At 41.6% G+C, this 21220-nt stretch overlaps 1 protein-coding gene across 1 annotated transcript in view; it reads right to left on the reverse strand.

Moving 5' to 3' along the window:
* Positions 1–1792: 1792 nt before the first annotated feature.
* The window catches only part of LOC136625606 (uncharacterized), a 532926-nt gene continuing 513498 nt past the window's right edge, over positions 1793–21220 (reverse strand). Inside the window, exon 14 of the mRNA XM_066599945.1 lies at positions 1793–3116. Within this exon, the coding sequence (XP_066456042.1) occupies positions 2952–3116 (165 nt within the window). The 3' untranslated portion in view covers positions 1793–2951. The remainder of the gene's footprint in view (positions 3117–21220) is intronic.

Genomic DNA, 21220 nt, shown 5'->3' on the forward strand with positions numbered 1-21220 from the left:
AAAGACTCCCACAGCAACATGCACATAAACAGACTGCTGCAGCCAATGACAGAGCTCACTGGTGATCACTGGGCTCTGTCATTGGCTGCAGCAGCCTTAGAATGTGATGGCACAAACTGACTGCAGCCTGTAAACATTACATCAGCAAGGAGATCGGGGGACTGGTGGGGAGGGGTGAGATGTGTATGGGCTCATTATTATGTTATTAATACGTTTTAACTTGGACAACTCCTGTTAAAACAAAGGATAGGACAGGTTAACACAATCCTACCATTTCAATGCTTCCATCCCACGATGCGAGAAGACAGTTGGCAGACAGACTGCCCAGATACCCCTCAGATCCGCAGACAAACATACAGTATATGTCTAGTTTTATTAACAAGTGGCCGGAGTGGTCACATGCTTCCACCTGGCATGTCTATCCAGGAGTCACTGACGCCTGTCAGCTGCATCCTGGTGCTGCAGGGTAGGTAAGTATACCCTTGTTTGGTATTTTAAGCAGGGCCCAGCTGGGAGATGGAGTTTTGTTTTAATGACAAAATCTCTTTAACCCCTTAAGGACCAAGCACCATAAATTTACGGCACTTGGTCCTGGCTTGAATCCTGGCCAATGGTAAAAATATGGCATGGGATTAAACCTCTTGCAATGTAACAGCAGCAGGTTGGATCCTCAGTTGTTAGTTACAGCTGAGGACCCGAAGAAGAAGGCAGAAGCATTCTCTCTTGCAGATTATACAGTGTTCAATGAGCGCTATGTAGTGAATAGAGAAAGCAAACGTGTCACGTGACCACCAGGTGTTCCCTGCCACGGCAGAGCTGCAGGGACCTAGCAGACTCAGATCAGCTCTGTCACTAGAGGGGGATGTTTCCCCTGTAACTTGGGCCCCTTTGGATGCCCCAGCTACAGTGGAAAAGTGTGAAATTAAAATGAAAAAAAAAGACAATGTGAATGACCCCCAGAGGTGTTATATGACATCATGAGGGCATAGATGTTAAAAAACTACTTGCAAAAATAAGTAAAAAAAATACAGAATAAAATAAAAATATATACATTAAAAAACCGATTCACTGCCGACACCAACCAAAACAGTCTCCATATGCTCCCTGTAATCCGAGGCTATACAAATTATATATCAAAACGTCCAAAACAAAATGATGAAACCATTCCTGTATTTTATTTTAGCGTAAATATGCAAATTTTAAAAATAAATAACTATAAATTTAATAAACTAAAAAACAGAAAAAAAATTGTAAAAAATATATTAAAAAATAGCCCTGTGTGTCATAGAAAAATAAAAACGCAGGGAAAATAATTTTGGTACCTGAAGAAATAAAAAATAGGGCCGTAAAACCACCACATCGGTAAAATCCCTAAAAAGTGTCTGGTCCTTTTGGACCAAAAGAGCCTGGTCCTTAAGGGGTTACACAACTTCTTCAATGCAGTGAGGTCATGTGTAACGCTAACGTTCTGGAGCCAATCACATTGCATGATCAGAGGCTCCTGATATTTCAGATTGTACAATATGAATTTTGGAAGGTTAGTTTAAGACTGATTATATCAGATAAAACAATGCCGCATGTTCTGTAAAATCTTCCGCGTGAAGCAGATATGCAAATGACCTTTCTGAAAAGCCTTATTGCTGATGATGTGGTTTGCCTATGAATAACCTGATCAAACAATCTGCCTTTCAGAGACCTTGAGATGCAGCGCCTCTGTAGCGTGGCCAGGGATCACTTCCCGTGTCACATCTACATCATACGGTAGAACAAATCATGGCAGCTCTTACAAAGGTTTCCATTCTTCTTATTTTATTAAAGCAAAATATACATTTTTTCCCCAAAAAACTACATATAGGACATTAAATGTAGACACAAAGAGTATATAAGACTAACTGGACCTAGAGTAATTACTATACAGGTAGGCTAGATGACCTGGAAGGACATGCTTGGTCTTCTAGAATGGGGGCTGATACAAAGAATGGGAAGGTATTAACAATGGCCGTTCAAGAAGTAGTTCTTGTATTCATAAGTGCCAGTATTCCACCTTGGTAAATAAAAACACATGGCGAAACCACACGCTTTTTGCTATAAATTTTTTCGTTTTTCTGATGCGCATATCTTTGGTTTTTATGGTTGAAACAAGTGTTATTAATGTGTTTCTCCTGTGAAAACTATGTAGCCAATTTGCGGTAAAAAATGGGTGACGGTGCAGCATATTACCGCCATCTTACTTGCTATGAGAAACAATGCCACAGTTTACTCTCAGTTTTGATACATGAGGCCCAATGAGTATATGTAAAATTCTAGGAAATAGTCATTAAGGTGTAACAGTGGTAATGTCCAGGGCAACCAAATTACAATTTCTGCAAAGCATTTGTTTGCCACGGGCAAAACCTATCTATCTTCTGTGCTGGCGTTTCTACATGACCTATATTATAGAAATTGCTATTGTACATGCCTTAGCTATATGCCAATATGGTCTCATTTAAGGGGCCTGCCCACTTCTAATAAGATGATCTATATAAAACTGCTTAATAGTGGAAAGCTGAATACCTGAATATCAAAATCTCAGCATGAGACAAAGCTTAACACTGTTGCCTTTGTTATCCATGTGAGCCCCACAATGGGAATGTCTTGTTACATGCACACATATGCTTGCACTGGGCATGGGTATCCCGGCTTTATCAGGTGGCAGTTGTAAAGCCACCAAATATCCTGCCTTGAGATTTGCAGTTGGTATGACCCCAGCGTGTCTCGTGGCTGTGCTGCAGTCAGGAGCTCCGGTTATACAGCATTAAATATTAACTATGTAGTATTAATAATGAAGGATGACAGCTCCTTAATCAGTGAGTCCAAGGTTGCCTTTCGCCTTCTGCAATTTTCCCTCCAGATAGTAAATGCAGATTGGTGCAATCCTTTAGCTCTTCATGGAGCACAATACAAAAATATCATCACGGCTCTTTGTTCCTTAATGTCATAGATGGCATAGAGAATAATATTGTGGTATCATCCCCAGAATCAGAATCCACTTCATCTATCTGACTCATGTACCGCACACTAGTCGGGTGATACTCCGTGATCTTTGTGCTGTCGCAGAGTCGAGATTGGAAAGCCACCTGGGAAAATAAAATAGGTAATAAATCAGAGTTGCAGTCCCAATTAGGATGTGTGTGTTACCGCAGTGGCTAGGTGCTACATTTTCGCACATGCAGCTGGAAACATGTATCATATACATATATATATATATGTCATAGTAATGTGTTAATGGAATTGACAATAACATTATTTTGCCTGGGATTTTTGTGAGTGTAGGTACAAACAAAACAATCCTCTGTACCAACCTATTTCAACTTCACTGTAAACAATACTGCTAGTGATGAGCAAACTTTTCAAAAGTTCAGCCAATTTGCCGAATTTTGGCAAAAAGTTTGGTTTTCAGAAAAACCCTTTAATTAATAGTCTAGAAATTTTTACTATGTATATGCTTCAACATCCTGACAAATTACAGTTTTACTATCAGTGTCTGGGAAGCTGATTCAAAAGCGACAACCAATAAGGGTACTGTTACGTCAGCTCGGCGCACTAAAGCGCCATGCCTTAATACGAACGCAAGATGGTGTCCTATTTAAAACTGCAACTACACTTAAAGTAATTGCAAGGACCAATTGCACTTCTCCAGGCTAAGATAGAGGAAGGACCCCTGTCCCTTACTAATTAGGGAAAGTGGGGAACTCCTGCCTAAAAGCAGGGTGATTGCCCCGATAAGGTTGGCCCCACTGTCTTCTTCTAATGACCTGGCTATCCCTGATTATGAACCTGGAGAGATGCACAAAACACATGGGACATGACACTATTCACACACACAATACACAGAACAGGACTGCCCATAGAGCATATGTCTGGCTACTTGCATGTCGCTGTTCACACCAACATACAGAGTAATGCAAACCACACAGAATAGGACTGCACATTAAGCACGTCCGGGCACTTGCACAGATATACAAAACACATCACTGTTCACATCAACATACCAGGTTGTGTATACAACATATAACAGGAACGCCACTCAGAGCTCACATGCATAAAGATGGAAAACCAGAGCTAATCCAAGTGTCCTCACTCCACGGGGAAAGAGAGTCAGCCACCATGCTGAGATACAGGGATCAGTGTCAGGCATCACCCATCTGACACACACATATGCCATCAGACATCTGGAGGCCACAGCTGTAAAGGGATAGGGAGAAACCTGCGGGTGCATGCACCCCAGAAACCACAGGGAGGGGAGGGACAGTGGGTGTCCAGACCATCTTCAGGGAAGGAGAAAGAGACACTACAGAAAAGCATGCATCCACACAATCAGCTCTGAGTGGGATTAACACAGAGATAAATAGTGATGCATAATGACCAGCAGTCTCTCACAAGAGTTGCTGGTATTTATCTGCCACAGATGAGGGGGATTGGCAGGTGGAAAATACCACACTCAGACAGCTCAATTAACCCCTACCTGTGAAGCTGTGGAAACCTGTAGAACCACAGGTCCCAGACGCACAACCTTAACAGGTAACTTTACACGGGTTGTATTAGATGCCGACTTTCCACAATGGCAAATTTGCAGTGAAATGATGCTCTTCATTCATATTGATAGACCGAAGGTCGAGCTAGGACTTGCAGCCAAAATATGGAATTCTGAAATGTGGCTGCAGTACATCCATCTAAATGAGGCCTAAAGCTTACATATATGTGAACATTACAAGCTGATAACCTACATAAGGTAAATTATAACGGTACACAACTCACATCACCATAGTACCTACTGACTCTTCTGAATGGCTGTAATTAGTGTAATTATAAACTAATTAGCAGCTTTTTATTTCAGCATAACTGCTCCCCTAACTGTTTGGGAAGTATAAAAAATGCTTCAACTATTCTTGCATATCTGTGCTGAGAGCGGTGTTTTTAAAGAAATGATCGAGGAAAGGTGTCATAAATTTGCTGATAGAGAAAAGTAGCATAAAATGAGACCACCTTTAATTACTATAGAATAGCTTCCAACACGACAGTAAAGTAAAAAGAACAAGTGACTGAAGACGCAGCAATGATGGGGACTATGCAGAATAATCTAAAAGAGGCCCCAGCTATAATTAACCTTGTATTATCCAATAAGTACCAGTGGCAGCTACTGTATACAGGATCCTAAAAAGTATCCTCCCAAAAGACTATTGTCTTAACATGATAATTCAAAATGTTCTAGATTTTTGTAGAAATAAAAAAAACAATAATACATCTTTAACTGCAAGTTTAGTTCAATTAAACACGCTAGAGAAAAAGTTAGAAAAAGTAATACAAGGAAAAACTGGAGGATTTACTCAAAGCAACCAATTGGATTTCAGACTGTGCTTTTGGAAGACTGAGTAGTTGCTCCGACCACCTTTTCTTTCCCACTGTAAAAAAAAGGTAATCAAAAAGGGTAAAATCATTTCATTGGGTGCTGTTACTCTTGAGAGTGCAAATGCCTACCGACCATGCTGATCAACGTCACTCTCAGCCACCGATTGCTACTCATGGATGACCCCCTAGGACAGTGTCCATATCATGGTGACCCTGTGGAATCGCATTCTCACACCACATTTTTGTATCCTGTTTAAAGGTACTTTGTGGGTTTTTAGTGTATTTTTTTCTTGCCAATAGAAAAAAAAGATACCTTTAATAAAACAAAACATAACTATATGAACCTGCATCATTTTTGTATTCTATTGCATCCCATTTTAACTGTAAATTTGACAAAAACAAAAACAGCAGTACCTTTCGACAAGGTGCAAACACATGGTGTGAAGACATAAGAATACAGATGGATTTCCTTTTTATAACCTTAGCTAGTAAGCTGCTGGAGAAAATGCGATGGCAACACGTAGGGAAGAACCACAAGAACTACAGAGACCAAAAATTCCTGATATTCATATTTATTATAGAGAAAAAGAATTCTAGAGAAAACACATAAGACGTGTGAAGCCTGTGACCTATATAAATGCTACCGCTAGGGTGAAGCAAGACACAGTATGCATTGGCACAGTCAGGAGATCATGGGCCACTATAGCAGGCATAAGACTTCCTGTGACCATAAGCATTCATTTACAGACAAATGATACACGGAGTAATGAGAATTTTGGGGATATAATGATGATAGAGGTTGGGAGGGGTAACATCTCTTCTTAGGGAGAGCATCAAGAAGGTGAATAAGGCCATCCATGCTCCTCTGGGTAATATGCAAATAAGGGAGATGGAACAATACTTCTGCAGCACCACGTATTGGATGGCAGCATTTCTTCAAGTCAATGCTTGACCCTTTATACAGGTCTGTAGAGCAATGATTGGGAATTGATAGAGGTTAACATTAAAACCAATCTAAGCAGCATATAGCCCAAGTCATTAAACTGTGATTAGAGTTCTCTTCATTGTTCATAGGCGAACATGCTTATGAAAAAGGTAGGGTTACAGAAAAATATATTGCATATCACTTGGCCATAACAGCCAGTGTAGCATGATTGAGCCAGCATATTTGTAAAGGACTCAGCCCAAGGGGTTAACATTACAATCCAGATGAATGGAAAGATACACCAAAAAATACACCAGAATCACCGTATGCACCAAAAATTGTGCCCAATTTTAATACAATGAAGCTTAACATGCTCACTTTACCGTGTGTGATTGAAAGATGCCCTGATATAAAGAAGGGTAATTTTAACTGCGTAGGGAGCTGTGTGTATACAGCTACATCAACACTAAAGATTCCATAAAACCATTAGTGTTTGTATCCTCTTAAAGCCCATTAAGACACAACGAGAATCACTCAAAACCGTCTTTTGAGCGATTCTCGTTCTGTCTATATGCAATGACATCATGCTGCTTTTGTCCATGAGTCGCTGATCGCTGACTTCTAGCTTGCTAGAATTGAGCGATCAGCTGTTATTAGTGGAGCAGGCTGTTATTAGCTGGCTGTGCTGATAAGATTCTCTGACCCTGTGTCCTGCTGTGAGTTCACAGCGGGGACACTGACAGTCAGAAAGGAGAAGAATACAGCTGTTTGTTTATGCAAAGCAGCTGTATTCTTCTATTAGTGGTTGTGGCTGTCTCCTGCTCTGCTTGCAGATTCTATAGTAGCTAATTAGCTACTATAAAGTATGCAAAGATGATTGCTCAAAACTGTCACTCAAACTATCGTTTGAGCGACTTTTGAGCGATCATCTATCAGTGTAAATGGGGCTTTACAGAAAGAACGTCGCCTTGTTTTGTTGTCTGCTTTCAAGGCCTGTAAGAATTGCAATCAGTAAAGATAATGTTGCAAATGTTTATCCAGAATCTGCCATACAGTCGGTTGCGGGATGCCCAATTCTCTTCTTGCTTTGATGGTGGATTTCTGAGGACTTCGTGTGAAATTTGCACGGACACATTACGCTATTTCCATGCTTACTGGTGGACAGTCGGTTGATTTTCGCTTACAGATCCAACCTTTTTCTTTAAAATTGGACATTGCTCATGAACAACAGACTAGACGTGAGAAACAGGGACACAAAACGCTCTCCTGTTTTCATTGGCAGCCAATTTTTCTCGTATCCCCCTAGCAACAACTTTGGCAGTACAAATTTTTTTGTGCCTCATTTAGCAAAACTGTCTAACAGTAAGGCAAGCTCACACGTCGCTTAGCGATGACGAGAGTACCCATAGCCTATATGCAATGTTAATTGCATATGGACTGAAGGTCGGACGCCTCCATTGACTTCAATGGAAGAAGACTGCGATAAAATACAGCATGCTACGATTTTTCATCCGCTCGTGGAATATGCAATTCGTATCCACGAGTGTGAAGGAAAAATTATAACTACATGCCTTTGAATGCCTGCGTTTTTCCGCGGAAAGTCCGCGAGGATGGCAATCACAGATTCCGCAATTAGAATTCGTTCATGTGAGACCCCCATAAGAATGTCCTTGTTGCCCATAGCAACCAATCACAGCATAGCCTTCATTTTACCTCAGCAGCTTGAAAAATAAAAGCTGGCTGTGATTGGTTGCCATGAGCATGAAGGACAGTCTTATTATTAGACAGTTTTGCTAAATGAAAATGTTGAGCTTCTGTTTCCGTTGATATGGAGTATCATTAAACGTGAGTCTTTCAAATTTCGAAAATCATTAGTAATGACCCCATATGTTTAGTGTCTAGAGAGTTGAAAGGGAAATAGCTTACTCAATAGTATTCCATTGTTCACTTTTATTTCTGTTTTCTTAACTAAATATGCTTTGGTTACTCCATCTGCTGTATTGTATCCTGGATCTTGTGTCACTATACCTTAGCACACAACACAGTCAATGCCGAAAATACAATTTCCAAAAACAAAGTGGAACCAACAGAAGCTAAAGTAGCTAAAAGGTTGGAAAGGCATGCTATCAGACTCATTTTTGCATGGTAGAGTACCAATTATTATTGGACCGCTGGACTACAAATCTAAATATGCATGTCTGCAAGCAGAGATTTGTATGTATTAGCTTAGAAGGCGAACTAAATCTGGGAGCGTGCCTAACCTCATCCCTGACCAGATAATAGCATGCCGAAATCTCAAATCGTACTCTCTCCAGGATGGCTCTGTTAATATGTCAGCCGCCAATCCTAACCTTAGTCTCAGGGCTTTTTTCACGGCTCCTCTGCATTGTTCAAATGTTCCCACAGTTTCTGTGAGATAATAAGACTGTATTAGGGAATTGCTATCTTTCGCATTCAGGTTCCATCTGAAGGATGTCCGTGTGGCAATGAAAAACAACTCCAGCTGATATTTTTATCCTTCCGGTTGTACATAATTAGGCATGTATTTCAACCACACGTGTCAATGAGCACAGGCGGTCTCCCCTGTTTATATACAAATATGCGTAGACCTAAAAGAATAAGATAAAGAGCTGCGTTGTATTTCTTAATTGTAATCCACGGCTGACCTTTATCTACCTGCCATAGACACTTCTCCTGGTCTCGTAGCGCTCAGGGGGGTAAGATAAAGCTTATTATTATATTTAGGCAGCTTTAGCGCTCTTGAAATATTCCGCAAGATAATTTGCTATTCACTTGGGCTACAAGTGTGCAATCTTAGTCATTATGGATTTCTATTTCACACATCGAGGCTCCACTCTCTCTCGAGCCGCACGCAACGTTTAGACGCCGCTGTTGCTTTAAAAGGAGCATGGAAATGCCTTGGATGCGCTCCAAGACACACGGGCCCCAGCCGCCGAGGAGGCTGTGATGCTTTGCACTTAGCACTTCAAGCTACAAGATTCTGCCACATGCTGATAGCCTGCTGCTTGAATTACCACTTGCCAGTCTGAAGCACACAAATATCTGTTGTAGTGTATGTGTTGTCATATGTTATTTCTTTACACTCTGAGTCACGGCCATCAGCGTCTGTCATAGGATAGCATTCATCTCCTGACAACATTCACCTTCCCAGCTAAACAAGCGTCCTGCCTTCCCCAAGCCTATCTTTATCTGCTGACTCAAAATTAACTTGGGGTGCCGACGCCTTGAATTGCTCTGTAATTATTTCAAGCACTATTCTTCGCGTGAGCATCCTTCTGTAGCCAGCTAGAAACAGATGCTCTCTATGGAGAATCTCCCAAAGCCTTTTTTAGTACTGAATGGATCCGAATTTTGTCTTGCTATATAAAGAGTGAGACTAATTAAAACTATTCCATTGTGGTTGCGAAGTTAGATTCAAGGTCATCATATAGAAAGCCTTTTCTATTCGGCAGAACACGACAATAAAGTCTTAACAATTGACAGTCCATAAGTACTGTAAATGCAATATAGCATTTTCAAGGAAGTAGGAACAGCTCAAAGAATTTTAATAACATACATTATAGCAAAAGCCTTACTAGAACTGAATGTGTTGGCACAGCTCAATCCCATCAAGCACCCAAAGTAGAAATGGTTCTATAGCTACATATTTGGGCTAGACTCAAGTATTTCAGGATGCCGTGTTGTCTATTGTGAGAGAAACCAATATGTTTCCAATTTTTTATGCTTCTAATAATCATTAAAGGGTGTTGTCAGATAGGCATTCAAGATGAATAAGACTAATGAAGAAGACCGTTAAGAAATATTCAACTCAAGAGAAGCATCTGCCTGGAGACTGGTGACCAACTGTTCAAGAAGTAACCAAACCGTATATGTATTGTGATATATGTTGCAATTACTTACTGCACATGACAAACACATTCTTGCTTACTTGCTACTATAAAAGCCTGCTGAAATATAGAATAAAAGGGAACTGTCTTGATTACATAGACAAACTGGAGCAAGTTAAGAGAAGAGTTACCAGGATGGTGAGCGGTCTGCAAATCATGTCTTTAGCTTGCAAAAAAGAAGGCTAAGAGGAGACTTAATAGCTGTCTACAAATATCTGAAGGGCCGTCACAGTGCAGAGGGATCAGCCCTATTCTCATTTGTACAAGGAAAGACTAGAAGCAATGGGATGAAACTAAAAGGGAGGAGACACAGATTAGATATTAGAAAAAACTTTCTGACAGTGAGGGTGATCAATGAGTGGAACAGGTTGCCATGGGAGGTGGTGAGTTCTTCTTTAATGGAATTGTTCAAACAGAGACTGGACAGGAATCTGTCTGGGATGATTTAGTGAATCCTACATTGAGCAGAGGGTTGGACCAGATGACCCTGGAGGTCCCTTCCAACTCTACCATTCTATGATTCTATGAGCTGCCAATCAAACAGCATTCCACCGAAGGCTTTCTCATGTGCACTGACAACACTAGCTACATGGGCATAGAAGCTCAATTTTGCATGTGTTTGCCCTATAGAGTATCTATTTATACTGCATTTGCGATCTCTCAGGTACATTTTACTGGTGCATAATACACCAAACATTTTCTATCATCGAACAAAAGAATGTCCCCTTAGCATCTGTCTGGCTAGCACATTGAACGTCAGTATAGCTTTTTTCAACAGTACAGCATAGCGTTGTCAAATTTCTCATTCCATGCAGTACCTTAAGTAACACAAAGGTATTCAGTGTCTTAAATGGGCGCCTACTGGCCCAAATGCCGCTATGTTTATACACTACAGTGGAAATAGACTCCAGCTGACTGAATGTTTCAATGAATGATGGGATTGGGCTTTGCAAATAACTTTGTTTATAGTGCAAGAGATATGGAGTCCATCCGTATTATGACTGTAACACCAGTGCACCCCAGAGTTCTAGTCAAACTGGCTAACAATGCAAAGTGGGAACAATTGTTAAGTACAAATTAAGAGTACTTTTGCACTGGCCAATAGTCACCCAAATAATTGCTTAAAGGGGTTGTCCCGCGAAAGCAAGTGGGGTTATACACTTCTGTATGGCCATATTAATGCACTTTGTAATGTACATTGTGCATTAATTATGAGCCATACAGAAGTTATTCACTTACCTGTTCCGTTGCTAGCGTCCTCGTCTCCATGGTGCCGTCTAATTTTCAGCGTCTAATCGCTGGATTAGACGCGCTTGCGCAGTCGGGTCTTCTTCTTTTCTGAATGGGGCCGCTCGTGCCGGAGAGCGGCTCCTTGTAGCTCCGCCCCGTCACGTGCCGATTCCAGCCAATCAGGAGGCTAGAATCGGCAATGGACCGCACAGAAGACCAGCGGTCCACCGAGGGAGAAGATCCCGGCGGCCATCTTCACCAGGTAAGTAAGAAGTCACCGGAGCGCGGGGATTCAGGTAAGCACTATCCTGTTTTCTTTTTTAACCCCTGCATCGGGTTTGTCTCGCGCCGAACGGGGGGGCTATTGAAAAAAAAAAAAACCGTTTCGGCGCGGGACAACCCCTTTAAATGAACATATAAGGGCAACTGTCAGCCCGTGCAAATGCAGCGCCTAACTCGGCACTGACTGAGAAACCACTTAGTAGTCACTAGTTGTTCCAATTCAGCTAATTGAAATAGAACAACTAATAAGCGACTTCTCATTCAGTATAAACAGGCAGTTATTCATCTTTGAACAACTGCCTGTTCATGGAGGCTGGCGGCTGGGAGAAAGATCCCTGGCACCCTCTGCCTCCATTCAGTGAATGACTATTGCTCCTGTATGAAAGCACAGGGGCGATAATCATTGGGATGGTCGCCTTGTCTAAAATCACACTAACACAGTGCAGCATGTATCATAGGAATGCTACAAATAATCTTAGAACACAACAAAGAAAGCAAAGCCATAAGAACCCTGTGTAGGAAGGTGATATATTCCGTACTATATTTTGTGAGTTTTTATTAACAATTGTAACGGTCATTGATCAAGTACTATGCCCTTAGGTCTTGGCGTGCAGAAACCAGAGCTGCAAAGGTCTAATCTCACGAAAGACGGAGGTGTTAAAAGGGCAGAGGATTTATCGCTGTGTGTGCAAAGCGTATAGAGCCTCGCCTTGCAGCAGATGCAAGGTTCAGACGGTGCAGAATGTGTGCCGCAAACTGTAGAGAGCCTGAAGGAGTCGGATCAACTTCTGATAACCACTGTAACCTCCAAATCCTTTAAACCTTAAGGGAGACAGTGACCACTCTGGATCCTCTGTAGCAAAGGGGTTTCAGCAGAGTTGATGCAGCAACTAGATTTCCAGAAACTCAGACCTTGCATATCCAATTCCTGGAATTCTATTCTGGTGTTAGGATGTTGCAGCGAAACAGGTATTTGGGACTGTGCAATTGAGAACTTGTTGCAAGTCGTAGAGTCCAAACCATGGCGCCTACACCAGACACTTCCCCTGAGATAAGCAATAACTGCTTTGCAGTCAATCCCTCTATGTTGATCCTTGAAACCTACCACCTCATTCCAAACATCCAAGGATCTAATACCTGAAGAGCCAATATTTGGGAGATTTAATGGCAAGTTCCTTGTTGATATTCCGGTCTAGAGATGGAAGATTGTGACACCAGCCATCTTTTCTATTTTAAGGGAGTCCAATAAGAGTCTAACTGCTCTATTAATGCTCATAAACAATAAAGTGTACAAATATAATAAACTTAAAAAAATGTCCACTAAACGACATATTTCTGTCACGTCTGCACGAGACGCACTGGCTGCGTAATCCGTGATACTACACAAACGCACACTCGGAACACCAAGAGACAGTGAACTGCATACTAGACTCAAAGACAGACCTAACATAAGAACTGACAAATGACCAAAACACTCACCTTTCATACCTGCACACATAACCAGATTAAATAGCTGTCATATGCACTAGGTATTGGTTCAAGAATTGGCCAAGTCACTTAAGCCCGCAAGCCCACATCAAGGGTCCTCATTGTCTTCCAGGTTCCTACTCTAATAAGGCAACATCCACCAGAATCCTGCCTGTAAGCAGGGCTAGCGTCCCCATAAGGACGACCCCACGCTGGAACCTAAGGACCTAACTTGTCCAGAGATGGTAAACAATCCACAGCAGGACAGGACGCAGTTCACACCAACACACAAGGGATAGCATGCAACACAGAACACCATTAACACTGAACATGCTTGTTCACACCTGATGTCTGGCCACCTGCACAAACACTGAATATGACCCTGTTCGCACACATATACACTGAACATGCCTGTTCACACCTAATGTCTGGCCACCGCACAGACAGTGCACATGGCACTGTTCACACCTATAAACACAACACATAATAGGCATGCAAGAAACTCAAACTCTAGAGTGAAGGGATATCAGCTTTCTCTTGCAGAGGGACTGGTATATATATGCAGCAGACCAGTGGGGATTGGCTGGCTGGAGAAATTCCACACCAAGCCAGCTCAATTATCACACACTGGTGAAAGTGTGCTCCTGCAAATCCATAGTACTACAGGTCCCAGGAGCACAACCTAACAATTTCTTCTTTAAAAAAAGGGCTAAATGTTCGGAAGACTATTTCATAATCAAAGCCATAAGTGCAGCCCCACCTGTAAGCACAGCACACGTGGATGCCTTGTTATGCTTGCTGCAGTATGTATAGCAATGTATAGCAGTATTATACGTGTATGTGTATAGTGAAACTCTGCTCTCGTTCCTACACTATACAGCCTCCGTTTAATTAAACTGTGCAATAAAACGCCCTGGGTTATACTGTCACTATACTGATGGACCTAAATCTCCGCAGATCCCCCGAGCTGTGTTACAATAGGAGAAAATTGCAAAATCTTTTTCTTTTTCTTATTTTCTTCAATCATGGCACGAAGATAACCATTAAACAAAATTCCATTCTGTGAGCATGCTAGCGAGTCTTTCATCTTGGCTCATCGCTTTTATTCCCTACATGTGCCTGGAAACAGACTGAGCAGGACCACACAGCTCGGCTGACTTTTTCTCTCTTTGCCTCCGCTGCTATCAAACAAAGCAATTAACTCGTTGATGTCTGACTGGTTTCTATAAGACAGAGGTCACAGCTGAACACTATGCCAGGTCACAGTCGCTTAATCGGCCTTTTATACCATTAAACGGCACCTTGTTTTCCATATGAAATGAAATATTACTGGAGATGCAACAAATCCAAGCAAGGTCTTCAAAAATGTTCTCTCTACCTCTCCTGGTGATAGATAACTCCTCCGGAGGGCAACCGGCAGATTGAAGACGCAGTAAAGTTTACGATAAAACTACTAAAATGACACCGAATTTAATGAGATTGATGTGCAAGGTAGTCACATGATGTTTTTAAGGTTCCACACTGACTACGCTGCCGAAACACATGACATAGACTAAGGTGACCGGATGTCCCGATTTAGGCGTGACAGTCCCGCTTTGGGACCCTGTATCCTGCTTTCCGCCGGGACGCCATCGGGACACCCATTTGTCTGGCTTTTGGGACGTTTGGTCATCATTAAAGTGCCGCAGCTCCCCGGCTGGTAATCACTCTGCAGTGTCGAGGATGGATACACAAACTGACCGCAGTGTGTGCATCCGGGATCTTCCTCCCCTGACCTCTCCTCTTTGGTTACACAAGAGAGAAGAGGAGGCCCTGCTGCAGGCATACACACTGACACTGGCAGCAGCGCTGTGAGGAGCAATGGCACTGTGAAGACCAGGAGGAGCACTAATACTACTGGACCACTGTGGGGATCACTATTACTGCTGGGGCTGGTATAGGGGAGAACGATTACTACTGGGGCTACTGTGGAGGTCACTATTATTGCTAGGGCTGGTATAGAGGAGCGCTAATACTATTTGGGTTAGCACTCAAAGCACTATTACTACTCAGACCACTCTGCACGTGGCAGCGTACCTCAAACTGACTTAGGAGATGTTTACACATGGTGGAAATGCTGCGGAATGTATGCAGCAAAAATGTAAAAGCAAATTCCTCATCTAAAAAAATAGTCAAAATCTGTACCATTGCTTACATCCTGGACCCAGGAGTTAAGGACAGTGATGCTGTGGCTTTTAATTGGCTGCCAGCGGTCACCTGATTTACACTATAACCAGGAGAGGTAGAGAGAACATTTTTCGAAGACCTTGCATGGATTTGTTGCATCTCCAGTGATATTTTATTTCATATGGAAAACAAGGTGCTGTTTAATGGTATAAAAAGACGATTAAACAACTGTGACCTGGCATAGTGTTCAGCTGTAATCCATTTGGCTATCCTTTAAAAAAGTTAATTTGTTACTGGACAACCTCTTTAAAAAAAGTGCTCTTTTAACATTTTTTTTTTTAACATCTTATATGTTGGGGGCTTGAACCACAAAAGTTCTAATCGCTATAATAATGCATTGTAGTACTGCAATGCATTAAAGCTCACAATAATGATCAAAGGCCATGGGAAGCCCGAACACCAGTGAATGGTATTCAGTTGCCATGGCAATCCACTGACCTCCACGATTACATTGCGGAGGACTGATGATGTCACAGTGCGAGCGCACTCCCTCTGTGAACCATTTAAATGCTGCGATGTACATTGATCACTGCATGCAAGGGGTTAAGAGTGGGTTCAGTCTTCTCATCAATCCCTGCTGTTGTAGCGGCAGGCCAGCTATCAGTCACAGACGGCTGTGTGATAGCGCTTGTGGCATTAAGGAGTTTAATTGGCTCTATCCACACTGGCATGGAGGCTCCACCAAGTTTTAATTGCACCTGCTATTTTGACTAGTAAACAAAGAAAAAATTTAAATACTCAACATGTCCTGGCTAGATCCGCTAGGATATGTTGCAGCATGGACCATAATGGATCCATGATAATCATCATGGTATAGATTCTGTAAAAATGGAATGCATGATGCCAGCACAGACAGAATCTTAAAAGGAATGTATCATCGACCATTTTTTTAACTTATTATAATTCCATTTTTCTAACCTGCTTTTATTTCAGATTTTTTTTTATTCTATTGTCTGTACATAACGATGAGGGCGGACATCTTGCTTTTGCTGTGGGGTTATGCTTTATAGCATTCTCATTAGCCATTTACACAATGGACAGGAGGGGTCCATTGACTTCCATGTATGAGTGTTGTGGCATGCTCTGAGACCTGAGCAGAGCTCATTGTCCAGGGAGTAGTTAAGCTGTGACCATCGCCTATTGTAAATGGAGGATCTTGTATTATCTATACATACGGTAGGTGTTACCTTTCATTGTAATCCTGCCTGTGGTGATAATGAAAGGAACAGGAAGTGTCAGACTAATTTTAGGCTACTAGTGGTCTGTGTGAAAAATGCTGGATTTTAGTAAAATATAGATCATGACATCGAAAATGTAAAAAAAAATCCCCAAAATGTTTAACATAAAAACCTGATGTAGATGATAGCTCATTTTCTGATGCTACAATCCCTTTAAAGAACAGTATGTGATGATAAATTTTCCCTTACCTACGGCGCTACTGACAACAGATTGTGAACATTCATAACTGGGTATGACTAAAGGCTCAGATGGCAAATATATGGCTTTAATTTTTCAGCAGAATGTAAAGGAATACTAATGATGTCACATTATTGTTATCCAAAAATTGCATGTCCTGCAAACTTCCTCCAATATAAATTCTTAAGATTACATCCATTTCTGAGGCAGCTGACAGTCAACCAATACAGTCACCACTAAAGCGGTTGTACCAGAATAAACTTTTATCACCTAGTCATAGGATAGGTGATAGAGTCTGATTAGTGGGGGTCTCACCAATCCAGAGAACAGTTGCCCTTTTTTCCCCCTCCTCCTCACTAAGCGCTCACTACACCCCCACAGTGAGGAGGAGATTGAATGAAGTGATGGCTGCACATGCACGGTGTTGCTTCATTCATTTTCACTGGGTCGGTTGATAATAGCTAAGTACAAGTATTTAGCTATTTCCAATGGCCCCATTGAAATACATGGAGTGGAGTTCGCTCATGCATGGCCATCGCTCGATTCAATGTGACATCACTGAAGGTGGGAAAAGCATCCCAGCAAAGTTGAGAGAGGAGGGGGACATGGGTTCCCCATTCTCAGGATTGGTGGCGGTCTCAATGTTAAGTCCCCCACTGATTATACTTTTATCACCTATCCTATTGCCAGGTGATAAAAGTTAATTCTAGCACAACCTTTTTAAAGGTCATAGTAAATTTATCATCTCGGCTTTCCCAATTTTCTGTTGTTCACACCCCCTTCATGCCTCCAACCTTGGGTTCCGACAGGTTCTGTCCATCAGACAGAAATCTGAATGGAAGGAACCAAAAACTTCCTTTACTCAACTGAAATTCAATGGGACTGTGCCTGCATTACTAACCCGAGCCACAGCAGAGCAGACAGAGCTGTCGGCCTTCACTTCTGTCTGCACTAACAGCTAGCCTCATCTGATCAGCTGATCGTCAGGGGGTCCCAGTTACAGACAGATGCTTTATTGTGAAGTTTTTAATTATCAGTCCACTACACTATTCTATCCGCTACAAATGCTGGATGTGAACAGAAACCCGAGGAAAGGTCATTAATAGTTAAGTCCTGGAAAATCTCTTTAAGGGTACCTCAATATTTTAGTATTAGGAGTGTTAAGACAAAAAAAAAATGTATTGTACAAACACGGCAAATATACAACACAAACCCAGAAATCTAATTAGAATGCAGATAAAATCAGTTCTCAACCCACACATCAAATGGGAGATCCTTCTTTGTTCTGAAAAATCAGACGAGCCAAATATGGTACTTAAATGTCTAAATTCACGTTTTTTTTACTGTAAACGGAGATATACAACAGCGAGACAAATCTATGGATAAACTATGAGAAATGCATATTAATTATCTAGAAGAAAAAAAGCGGAAATCATGTGGATTGTTCTATGACAGAGCGGTACAATTATGTTCCTTTATTTAAGACTCTCCATCTAGGAGCAATCGACTGTGTACTTATCATACATTTCGGACATATATAGATCCCCAGGGACTTCTTAATTGTTTAAAGCTTAACAAGAAGACAGAATTGTCTCCGAATGTTCTGTTACTCTACGCGGACATTAGATTCCTTTAAGTACATGCCCCGGCTCGTAGAAAACCGGGCAAAGCCTTCTAATGAGACAAAAGCAGAGAAAATAATGATTTATGGATAGTCCAGTAGCATAGGGTTAACAGGCTTAATTCTCCAGATGGGAAAGACTGTGAAGTATAATTATTTATCAGTCAGCGCAGATGGAAGTAGGATGAATTCTGACGGAGGAAAAAAGATTTAACCCATTCTATGCTAAGAAGAAATCAAGACGAGACTACCGAATAGTAATTGTCAAACAGCACTTCCCTTTAAAATCTGGAAAAAAATGTAATAGGGTTGATTCTCTCCCTAGGAAACCTGAATATTCCACAATTATTTTTTTATTTTTGCCTGGTTCACCATGGAAATTTATATGTATTTCCCTTGTATGTTATAAAACAAGGTCTGCCCTGAGCATACGATGAAAATAGTTCCTCCAACATCCAAGCACTTTTGTATGTGAGTCTGCATATAGGCAAAGACCTCTGCCAATGCAACACTGGATTGGTAATGCAGCAACCTCCTGCTGTATTGCGTCTTTCAGGGAGTGACAGCTTTTTGCTGTATATACACAGCACTTCAGTAAACCCCACAAGAATAAATTAAGTGGCGTCAGGTCCGGTGATCTTGGTGGCCACAGACTTTTCCAACTTGATTGGTCACCGAAATAACTTCCAATTTCCCTCATGTGTGCATTAGATGTGTAGCACATTGTGCCACCTTGTTGAAAGTAACTGTAGTACCCCAGAGTTGGGTACTCCAGCACTTGCTGTGACAACTATATTCATACAATCAGGTCTTCATGTAATGGTAAATGAGTGTGAAATGTTATTATGCTATTGTTCATATTCCTCCATTCTTTGGGTGCATGACCTTAAATGGTCAATAAAGGGTTAATAGAAAGTGTTCCTATCACCAAACCCTGCATGACTTTGCTGAATACACCTCTAGCTAGTTCTGGGATTTGATAGTCAGATTTCGCCTAGCTCAGGATTGGGTGAGAGAGAAGACAAAAGAGAGGGAGTGGACGGAGTTAAGCCGGTCTAGTCCTGCAGATAGCTGAGAAAAGATATAGGAGAGATAGGGACCAGTGAGGATCAAGGAGACCATCTTTACACAAGAGTCTATTCTAGTAGTCTTTCCAGTCCAGTTGAGAACAGACTGAAGGAGGCTGGGGAGTAAAGGAGAATAGCAAGTGCAGTGGAAAATGGAACATCTAAATTGTGAGTACTAAAAGCTAAGTTAGTCTTGAGAGCTAGTGGAAGAGAAGGATAGAGAGAGAGAAAAGAAAGAAAAGTTCAATAGGAAGTCACAGAAGTCAAAGCCAGAGTAAAAAAGCAAGCCAGTAACAAATTAACCCTTTCTGTCCACACCAGTTAGCTAAATCTATAATGAATGATGCATGTGGAATCTGTGCTCTAATCATGCTCGTGGTTATCTACTTCATACAACCGTAAAGTGAAGGGTGTAACTGCTACCTAGAAAATAATTTTCTCTCAATAAATTGTTAAAGTGTTTTCACCATCCAAGTCTGCTTCCTGGAGTGCTCCACCCCATCCACACCATCAGCACTGAGGTACCTTACTTCACACGAGACAGCCAGGACTACTACCCCCCTTTTTGTTTATTTTCTCCAAATTTTGCATTTATTGTTTCCCTCGTAACGGGGCCCTACCCGTACATGAGCTGGTGTCACAACAAACTAACATTTATCCTGCCCGACCCGCAGTCAGCACCCAGAGTTATTTTCCAAACTGTATACCGCTTTCCATGAGTGAGGTAAAGTAGCGTAGCCACAGTGATCACCATTTTGGCTACTCACCTCGCTCCCGGTCTGACTGGTTGCATAACCTTCTGTCCATTTGTCTCAAATTTTTCACCAATTTGTGAATACAGGTTTTGGTCACTAACTTCCTTTACCACACTCATGCCTTTTGATATTTGTTTGTATGAACCCCTTCACCAGTATTCACAAACAATAAAAACACGTTGTCCACATGAGTATATTTAGGGCACACAGTGTCAAACGTCTATTTGGTGGTCGTGTCTCAATGTCACGGCCACAGTCCATTTCGCTGGGAAGTGAGATGGTTCAAGGTACATAGGGGAAAATTTACAAAACTGCCTTTGTTACCTATCTCAACCAATCACAGCTCAGCTTTCATTCTGCATTGTGCTCTTGAAAAATTAAAGTTGCTTTGTGATTAGTTTCTATGGGCAACAAAAACAGATCTTCTCCTAAAGAGTTTCAAAAACCCGCACTATAATCTACGTCTATGTCAATTTTCATAGTCAGACATAAATTGAGGGGCAACAACGGTGGATTTATTTTTCATTCGTTATGTAACCAGTCCTCCGGTACATATACGTTGGCTATTATTACTTTGGTTACATATTCCTTTCTATCTGAAATTTCCTGGAGTCCTTTTTCTCAGGTGAGTCATGTGATTTCATTCTGCCTAGCTCAGATTTATTTGTCCAAGAATCAGTGTTTCAGACAGCATAATTCCTGTGTAGGAGGGGGCTGCATAGCCCCTGGATAATATTTAAGTACTGTTTCTATTGTATATACTGTCTCTTTAAGAGTATTTTTTTTTAAATGTTCTGCTTAAGACTGTACCCTTTGGGTGCTCAGTGGGACAACCAGTGTTTGGTGTAACGTGCCAAAAGTCCCCATTGCCCTGGTAACCAGGATGTAGTATAAAATGGTAGGGTGGTGCCCGCCCCTGGGAGAGAGAGTAGTGA

This window comes from Eleutherodactylus coqui, chromosome 4 (assembly GCF_035609145.1).
Source record: "Eleutherodactylus coqui strain aEleCoq1 chromosome 4, aEleCoq1.hap1, whole genome shotgun sequence".
Lineage (NCBI taxonomy): Eukaryota > Metazoa > Chordata > Amphibia > Anura > Eleutherodactylidae > Eleutherodactylus > Eleutherodactylus coqui.